Source organism: Vitis riparia, chromosome 15 (assembly GCF_004353265.1).
Source record: "Vitis riparia cultivar Riparia Gloire de Montpellier isolate 1030 chromosome 15, EGFV_Vit.rip_1.0, whole genome shotgun sequence".
NCBI classification, from domain to species: Eukaryota; Viridiplantae; Streptophyta; class Magnoliopsida; order Vitales; family Vitaceae; genus Vitis; species Vitis riparia.
This window is the reverse complement of record NC_048445.1, coordinates 5,868,677-5,878,490: the sequence shown is the minus strand read 5'-3', so window position 1 is coordinate 5,878,490 and position 9,814 is coordinate 5,868,677. Positions and strand designations below refer to the sequence as shown.

The 9,814-nt window shown below is 35.9% G+C and overlaps 1 protein-coding gene across 1 annotated transcript; it reads right to left on the bottom strand.

The window, feature by feature from the left end:
- Window positions 1-2,821: 2,821 nt before the first annotated feature.
- LOC117932363 (4-hydroxy-tetrahydrodipicolinate synthase, chloroplastic-like) lies at window positions 2,822-9,428 on the bottom strand. The gene is made up of 3 exons (XM_034853593.1): window positions 9,038-9,428; window positions 6,316-6,399; window positions 2,822-4,004 (listed from the first exon to the last, which is right to left on the bottom strand). Exons 1-3 carry the CDS (start codon window positions 9,121-9,123, stop codon window positions 3,077-3,079), a joined length of 1,098 nt encoding a protein of 365 aa, XP_034709484.1. The 5' UTR covers window positions 9,124-9,428; the 3' UTR covers window positions 2,822-3,076.
- Window positions 9,429-9,814: the final 386 nt, after the last annotated feature.

Here is a 9,814-nt window from a genome sequence, read left to right as displayed (position 1 = left end):
ATTTTCTTCTTTTTTTTTAAGCCCCTAGACTCTCAAGAGTTACTTAGGGTGTTGATCGCTTCGTAATAACTAATACCGAGTAAATTTGAGGTATCATCGATAAAAAGATTCAAATCAAGAATGTCACTTACTAACATCACACTTTCCATTATTCATTCTTATTACCTGGGCTATTTTTATCGATATATATATATATATATATATATAATATGTATAGTTATTTATTAATTTTTTTATTAGTTGAATATTATTAATATTTTAATTTTTTATAGAAGTGGTCTTGTACTAAAAGTAAAATTCATCATTTTTATTGTACATACATTGTGGGAGTGTTGTCTTCTAATACAACCAAATGCTGAAGCCCATCAATTATTATATTGTTAATAATAATAATAATAATCCAAAAGAAAAAAAAAACAAAAAAAAAACCAATATATCCCACATGTACTGAAAAGGATGGAACTGGTAGTGAAGAGGGTCCTTTTTATTTACTTTTGTTTGGGGGGATAGAAAATCAAATGGAGTTGGCGTGATATGAGGATAATTGGGAGTTGAGAGAGCATTTATGTTGATGTGCAGTGATAGAAGGAATCAGAGGAATGGTAATTATGGTGAAACTGAAAGGGAAAGTTCCAAAATTGAATTAGGGAGAATACTAAAGTCGGAGGCTGCATTCTGTCCTTTTTCTGTGTGCCCAAACACCAACCCCACACAAGGGCAGCTCTATGGACTGCTGAGACGGTAATCAAAAAGGCCAAAGAAAAAAGGTGTGAGAAAAAACCCTTTCTTCATGATCATCTTCTTCACCTCCTATGCCCTTTGTGTAATCATCATTCCCTCTTGCCATCATTGCTTCCAAAAGTCTCTCTCCCTCTCTCTCTCTCTCTATATCATATGAGAATGGAGATACAGACACAATACCCAGCTATATATCTTCACTTTTTTTTCTCAGTTTACATTCATTCCTTCATCCCATTCTTAACCCACAAAGCACCTCTGCCTCTCCATCTTCCTCACCCAGCTCTCCCTCTCCTACTCTCTCTCTCTCTTCTTCTCTCCTTCTCTCCGTCTGAAAATAACCAAAAGATATATAGGAACTGAAGAAAAGAGTGAAACAAGATGTGCATGTGCCCAGAATTGCTTCAATCCCTTCCCAGGTGTTCTACTGTTTTCCGGGGAAGAAGATTAAAGAGATTCAATGTTCAAGTTCGCAGGCTAAACAGGTTCTTTCCCTCACAATCTCTCTCCATCTCTCCCCACCCTCCACCCCCCTTCTCTGTCTCTTTCTCTAATGAAGTTGTTAATGAAACAGGATGAGATCTAGAAGAACCAGAAAAGAATCAAAAGACAAGGCCATGATTGTGGTGGGGGTGAAGTCAGAGATGGAGATAAAGAACTGGAAGCTCTACATGTTGAACCAAAGCATCATACAAGAGAATGAAAAGCTGAGAATGAAAGCTCTTCTTCTTCATCAAGAAAACCAAGCCTTGCTATCTCAGCTTCAAAATAAGTTCAAAACCTCTCCTCACAACAACAATCACTAATTCCACATAGATCATCATCATCATCATCATCATCAGCAGCAGCAGCAGCAGCAGCAGCAGAAGGAAGAATAGTTAGTTAAAGGAGGGGGACTAGCTTTTAATATTTGTTTGTATTTTCTAGCCAGTTGTTCTTTCTAATAAGTTTTTTTTTTTTTTTTTTTTCCAATAACTTACTGAGGGGATGAATAAGTGTCTTGTTCTTCTGATCATTTCTAGTAATAGAAATTTAACCTAGAATGAAATAAACAAATATTCATGATCATAAATTGTTGGGTCTCAGAGATAGATCTTTTGAGATGGGGACCTCTGTGTCTTTGCCTTTGTTTCCATCCTCTTCCTACTCCTATATTCTGCACTCTGACAATAATGATCTCCCAAATTTTTTGACAAATCCAAACACATGTAAAACAAAGTCCAGATTGTTTTTTTCCTTTTTTTTTGCCCTAAATGTTTCACAATATTTAATGCTAGAATACAACTCCAGAAGGAGTCACATGATTTTGTAATCTATACCCATATGACATTAATATAATATGTCCCATGCAGGCTTGATTAACTAATGGCTAGAGGAATCACTAAGTTTGAATAGTATATGTTAGAAGATCTGGAACATTGTTCTTAGTAAAAGGCAAGACATTGACTGATCCTATGGTTGTGGGTGTCATCACTTTTTTTTGGGTTTTGAAAAGTCATCTATGTTTAACAGAATTTTGGCTTAGTGATCAGAGACCATAAGGTAAAATTATAAAGTGGCTTGATTTTGACCATTTCAAAAGGCAGACAGGCAGCATCCTCTCTTTTAACATTTTTACATCACATTCATGCACAGACTACAGAGAGGATTCCAAGGTCTAAGTTAGGTAGGCAGATTAGGTGTGTTAGCAACTTCGGGAGACAGAAACCAGAACTCACATGTAGAAACTAGAGCAAGGAAATTGCGTGGAAAATCAAGGGGGGGAATTGGTGAAGGTGCTTTACATATTGTACTTTTTTCCATTGCCAGTCATTGTTCTTTTGTGTTCTTTTGTGTCAAAAGTCTAAAACGAACTTGAGATAGGATGAATAAAAAATTATCAAACCTATTCAACTTCAGGATGTGTTTGTAGAAGCAAATGACATGATATGACATCCATATCAGATGCGTTTTGCTATGCAATATACAAATGATATATCACAAAGCTTATGCCTAACTTTGGAGGCAGGGTTATCTGTCGGCAGCAGAGACCAAAGGGAATCCCTTTCCAAACAGCCATGCTGGGCCAGAAGTGAATACAAGGGAAAAGAAAAAAAGGGAATAAAAGCTGCCCATTAGCTTCATATGCAAACTGGGTTCCACAGCTATAAAGGCAAAATTATTCCAAGCGTCCAGCATACACCATTTGATAGCTACATGTTTTACTACAGATCTATGACCGACACCTAAGTAACAATGTATGGATAAATTATATAAATTTATTTCCCCAAAAAAGAGTTGAAACATGAACTGGAAACCAAGACAGCATGGTAACTGGAACAAGAGTAGAGAATAGAGACTAATATCGACCCACCAAGATAAAATCATCATCATCAAGAACCTTAACATCTTTTTCACCGACAAAATTCTCTCGCCCGATTTCCTTCACTATATTCACGAACTCTACTCTCTTTGCCAAAGGAAGAGGTACGTAGGGTAGCCTGAAAACCGGCCTCACCACACCAAGTTGAGCCAAAGCTGTGTTTAAGCCAATGGGGTTTGGCTCTTCAAAAAGCCAGTTAACTAGAGGCATGATCTTCGCATTGAGAGAAGGGTTCTTCCCTTTAAACAAGAGTTGTCGCATTAGACCAGGAATCAAGTTGCTAGTAACGGATATCACTCCAGTAGCTCCATAGTCCCACCTCGCGTCATGGCATTGATCATCGTTCCCACTCCACACCACAATTCTGTTATCGGTGTACTGTTTTATCCTATCATTTCCCACACACTCTTTAACACCAGCCAAGTTAGCACTCTGTGCCACGGTGTGAATAACCCCTGGGGGAATGTCTTGGCCAGTTCTTGATGGTACATTGTAAATAACAGTAGGACCCATGGGGAGCACACTCTCAAAGTGAGAAACCAAACCCTCCAAGGAAGTTTTTCCATAGTAAGGATTGATATGAAGTGCAGCATGCATTCCAACAGCAAAGCCTTGCTCGGTGGCATGAATTGCTTCCCTTGTGGAGTTGCTTCCAGTGTTTCCAATTACCTTGATTGATCCACCAAAACAATTGACTGTGTGGCCAATAAGCATTATGTGTTCATCCCAGCTCATCAACTGGCCTTCACCGGTTGTGCCACCTACAATCACACCTTCAGCTCCATCTACAATCTGCATGTTCACCAAAGCATCATATGCTTCCAGATCAAACCTGCCATCCGGAAGATATGGAGTTTTGATGGCTGTGATCAACCTAAGAGACTTGATATCATCTACTGATGTCCTGCAAGCATGAGAGGAACATTAGGTTATAATCCATTTCCCATTTCTTTTTTATTTTTTTCTCCTGGACATCAAACTCACCTCCTTTTCTGCTGAGAAGAAAGTCAGCTTCATAGAGATAGGCAAATAAAGTAGGTATAAAATATAAAAAACGCCAAAAGAAACAGTGCACCAAAGTACAAAGGAAGTATATAATGGACACTAAAAGGCACAACCAAAAACGAGGAAAACGCAAAAACTAATCCATCCCTCGGTTAGAACCCAACCAATCAACAAATTCAATTAATGATATAGAACCTTCATCTACATTGAACTTAACCCACAAAAAAGGATTGCTAGAAAAAGTGTTTTTCAGGCTTTGGTCAGACTGCTCATTGTTCTCAGATGATTAACCAGCACATATGCACGTAGCATGCAGCAAACATGTGCAGATGTGCACATGCACTTCCATGAAATGTTTTCTGATAATTGTGTGCAAGTACAATCATATAACTCTACAAAAAAACTTTTTCAAAACTTAATCAGAACACACCACTTGATATACGGTTCCTTAACAGTTTGAAACGGTCACCACTGGAGGTGGCAACCATTCGAGTTCAGGTGGATACAAGCCAAACCTGAAGCCAGCCTTTGAGATCTGGTTGGGCCCTCAACCAGAGATTTAAATTGATAAATACTTTTTAAAAATAAATTACATCAAAAGAATATATATAATATATAACATCAATTCTTTGTGAATCTATTAAAACACTTCTGAACTAACTGATTAAAGTTGATTTGACAGGCTCTAGAGACTCCACTGGGACTCAACCTGTTTATAATCAGGTCAGGTGACAGGTTATTTTGAGTGGTTTCGTGGGTCAGGGTTGAGATTTGTTAGCTCCACTCGCCAGACAATACTGAACTGGAGACCTTTGCTTAACAATCCCTTCCCATCTGTGCCAGTATTACAAAAACCAGACTAGTCAACAAACTGGACAGGTGAACAGTATTGCCTTCTCATAGCTGGACCCATTGGATGAAAAGGTAAATTTCCAAATTGATTTTATATTGTATAACAAAGACCTTCACCTATAATTGATTTAATTTTTTCATTGTCTTTTTTAAATTAAAAATATATAAATAATTAAAATAATTGAAAAAAACATTGCTCAAACTAAGGTTTCTGACGCATTTGTCATGAACTTTGTTAAAAGGGTTTATCCATCCTTTTTTTTTTATGGGTATTTGTTAAAAGGGTTTATCCATCTTCCAATTTGACGGATTATGTAGGCAGACACAACAAGCATGCCATGTGTCACTCAAATGCACAATTGTAAAGTCAATAAATCAAACACTAACTCTTCTTTCTTCATACATATGTTTGTCTTTAAAATTTACTTAATTGGTTTGAACAAAACTTGATATCACATTGCATCCAAACGGAGAAGTTCAATTAAGTCAATATAGTCTAGATTATGAGTACGCATTTAGGCCTTCCCTGGAAACAAAATGTTTCATATGCACAGAATGAAATCACTGAACAAAACAGCTCTCTAAAAACTATACAAGGAGAAACTGATATACATGTAGCAATTTTCAAGATCAATGAATTTACTATATTAAACAAGAAAATGTGAGTTTTATGTGTATTAGGGGAAAAACCCCTTGGAGACAAAAAAAAATGGAGTGTCAAATAATTATTTCATATTTCCTTCTGCATATGCTTAAAGTAAATAAAGGTGATATTATTCTAAGTGTTACAGAATTCCAAATATATGTGGGAACAGCAACTGCCAGGGCAAACCATCCAACATCTATCATAGGTACTTCCATTTGGTTTTGCATGGAATTTGAGTACCCAACACCATATTCCAGAACAGAGTCATCATGACAAAGAAAATGGTTGCGACTACATCTTTTCACAAAAATGACCTTTGTACACAGCATTAGATGCATGCCTTACATTATGCAAACATAGACAGAATTCAGATGCTATATATAAGCAATGGAATGATTCCATTTTTATGGGACATACAGATGGGCCCTAAAAGGATATAAAAAACACATTCAGGGTAAAAACTCAAGAATTTTCTCTAATCAGTGCAGTGAGCGTTCACCTTCATTTCAGAAGGAATTATTTTCTCTGAATTAGTCAACATTTATAACGAGACATTTTCCACAAAGCTGAATCAAAGTAAAGCCGCAATTTGTCTTTACAAATTAGCATGCCAAGACATGTATTCCTAAACCAATTATTAAAAAAAAAAAAAGCATAATGCAGATATTCTATCTAAAAATGCATCATTTTGGGCATATAAATAATAGCTTACCTATTTTTAACTTCAAAACTACGCATTGGGAGATGGAAATTAGGAATTACAGCTGCTTGTGCAGACTTCCATTTGGCATTCCTCCTGCTTAGTGGCAAAGAATAGAATACATTAGTATAGCAACCCAGGATGATTGCAGGAATACAGATCATATTCATCTGCTTTATAATTGGTGGCATTTAGCCAGCCTTTTGCTTCAGTGGGAGGTCAGGAACTTCGCACAAACATACTCAAATTCATGCAACAATGACTAAATGACTCCAAGATGAAAATAAACAGGTGTGAGCTAGTGTCAGTCCAAACTGTATGCATTATTTGGCAGGTATCAATCCAGTCCAATCTCAGTCAGTACTGGGATTGATTGAGTCACAGACTGAATCAACGCATGCTAGAAGCTTTGCCAGAAGCAAGGAGAGAGCTACTTTTCACAGTGAAAGACTTTAAACGGACTAACTCTTCGCTCCTGACGAACCATTGCATGTAGTGAGAGCACCGTTTATTAAATCTTCTCCTGAGATTCCCCTCTAGGATCCAGGCCACAACGATCTATATGGAAGGGCAGTTGTGTTGATGCATTCCTGTTGAGAATGAAGAAGAGATCCCAATCTAGAAATTCATAGGATTCCCCAATTTTGCCTTCCTAACGACTATTATCACTATCAACTAGAAAAGTAAACCATCTTTCACTATGATTATGAAACTGATTAAAACATGATTGAGTGATTATACCAAAATAAGAATGCTGGAAATAAAGAAACACCATGTTAAGAGTTAAGGCACACCATTCTCAGTTTCTTGCATGAACATCACAATGTACAGGCATTTTGAAAATTGGCATCAATTCAGCTTTCATAAAGTGGATACATAGAATGATGCTAGAATGGTATAGTAATAAATCCAACATCATAGAATAATACTTGTCTGGGAGGCAGAAACAGTAACATAACACAGAAAACATAGTCTTTGTCAACTTCTCAAAAAGTGTTTTTGGAGAAATTTCCTTCAAACGGATTATTTAGAAAACATTAAAGTGTCGTTTTTGTGTTTTAAAAAGTACAAGCATATTAATAATTCAAAGCAATACTCATTATTTTCAGAAACATCATTTCACTACGAGCCCTAATAAAAAGATAAAAAGAAAAAAAAACGCTTTTTTTATAGGCAATAAAGATTGTATATCTAAAGACACTTAAAAGGAGGTGCACCAAAGTACACACAAGGTATACAATAGCGAGTTTGTTTTATGGCAAGACACGTGCATCGCGTTAATGTGGGTGGTGTGGCAGGAAAGAAATGCAAGGACTTTTGAGGATAAAGTAAGGAATTCAGAGTATCTTTGGGATTCTATTCGTTTTCTTGTTTCTCTTTGGGCTTTTTGTTCTAAGGTTTTTAAGGGGATACCTCTTAACGTGTTACAACTTGATTGGTTAGCGGTGTGTAACTAGAGTGTTTGCTTGTTCTCTCTTTGTATTTTCTTATATTTGATTACTTGTAGTCTTGTTTTTCTTTGGTGGGAGGATTCCTCATCCTTCTATTGTACCTCCTTTTTATCAATATATTCCTTTGTTGTTTCCTATCAAAAAAAAAAAAAACGTAACCCTTCTAAAAAAAATCTCAATTTAGATTACTCTTGAAAATATTCACCAAACTAGTGAGTCATTGCCACATCAACATCTATATATTATTATTTTTTTTTTTTCATGTCAAAACCACAATGACCGACTATGGTTTTAACACAAGAAAAAAAATTAAAAACAAAATACTAAAGTGGATGCTGGAGTAACCGGAAGACTAGTTCGGTAAATATTTTCAAAAATATTCTAGATTTAGATTTTTTTTTTTTTGAACAAAAAAGATTAGTCTTGCGGCAAACTCTACAATAACTGCTTAGGCTAAGCAAGGAAAGCAAAGGCAACAAAATTCTCTCTCCTTGCTTGAAGCACTCTAAAAAATCAGTCATAGCCAAAGAATGTCCTGCTCCTCCATGTACATCCTAACCCAACCCAAAAGTATGGATATAAAATCAGATTTGATCGCTTGATTCAACTGCTCTTCATTAATTGCCCTTCTGTTTCTTTCTCTAGAGTCCAAAACAAACACAAGGGGCACTCTCCAAGCTTTTTTCAGCCTCTTGCCCAGCACTGAAGCATGCCAAACCACTTCAAAAATAGAGGAAAATAACCATTTTAATGTCAAATATGCCAGTTTGGTAACGTTGTTATTTGAGAAAGCATCATTTTAAGCCACTCTCGTTTTTATTCTGAAAATCGATTTTAAGCCACTTACGTATGCATATAGTAAGAAGAATGCTTCCGAAATCAAAGCCTAGTTTATTCTGAAAATCGCCACTTTCGTTTCTTTATTTTACATGTATCATGCCATTGCCATGATTGACGCAAACAACCTCAGGTGTTCACACCAAAAAAGAATAATGCTTGTCAATGCTCGTTATAGACTGATTTTTAATCTTCCTACACCATGGCCTAAGGCTCTGTTTAAATTCACAAAAAAAAAAAAAAAAAAAAAAAGCACCTTCATTTCAAAGCTTCCGCGAAGCAAACAGTACGCGAATGTCACCTAGGGAAAAAAATTACCTACTTTTCTCAAAATTTTCTTTTTCAAATTCGCGGGAAACAAACACGTAAATTAAATAAATTAAACTAAAAAATATGTATTGTTTAATGGTAAAAATAAATTAACAAGTATAAAAATTCAGATTAACCTCTTGTTGATATCGCCGCAGTTAGGACGCGGAAACTGGAGAGTTGAGTCTTTCAAGCAAGCACCATAGTTCTTCAACATCGCCATCTGGTCCAAGCCGATAAAGCCCGTTCGAAAAAGGATATTAGAAATAGTAGTGAAGTGAAGCTCAGATGTGCAGTGTTTCGGCAGAGGAATGGGAGAGTGGAAATCAGAATTCAGCAAATAATGGTGGTATGAGTAGTTAAAATCGTAATAATCGTAGAGCAGATGGTGCGGCGAAGGGCGCAGCAGAGGTGGGCGGAGCTTCGGTCGGCACGGCGGAGCATGGCGTCAGGCGACAGCAGGAAGACAGGTGGCGAGAAAGCGAGGCGGCGGAGGTGTGAGGGTAGGGTTTTTTATTCGGTACTGATGTGAACTGTATGGCTTGCAGGAAGATTAAATATATTTATTGAAAGGAAGATAATGAAAGACAAGACAAATAAAATGGAATTTTTTTTTTACTTTTAAAAAAAAATTATATTCCAACACACTTTTATAAAAATAATTACAAAACATATATTTTCTAAAAATAATTAAAATTTTATTTATTTATCGATAAAAGATAGTATATATCTAATATAATAAAAAAAGATATCTTTCATAGAAAAATGGATTAAATATTAATTATTTTTAGGTAAATAATTAAAATTTATATTTTATAAATTTTAATTCTTATTTTATGTTTTTTTTGTCAGGTAAGTACATGAAAAACATATTTTTCTTTTAAAATAATATTAAATATATTTTCCAACCATTT

Excerpts from the sequence above, each read along its gene's own strand:
- LOC117932363 (XM_034853593.1), bottom strand. The coding sequence starts at position 9,123 with ATGGCGATGTTGAAGAACTATGGTGCTTGCTTGAAAGACTCAACTCTC. Across the intron at positions 6,400-9,037 it reads TGCGGCGATATCAACAAGAG|GAGGAATGCCAAATGGAAGT; the intron begins GTTAATCTGAAT and ends GCCACTAAGCAG. Across the intron at positions 4,005-6,315 it reads AGTTTTGAAGTTAAAAATAG|GACATCAGTAGATGATATCA; the intron begins GTAAGCTATTAT and ends TCATGCTTGCAG.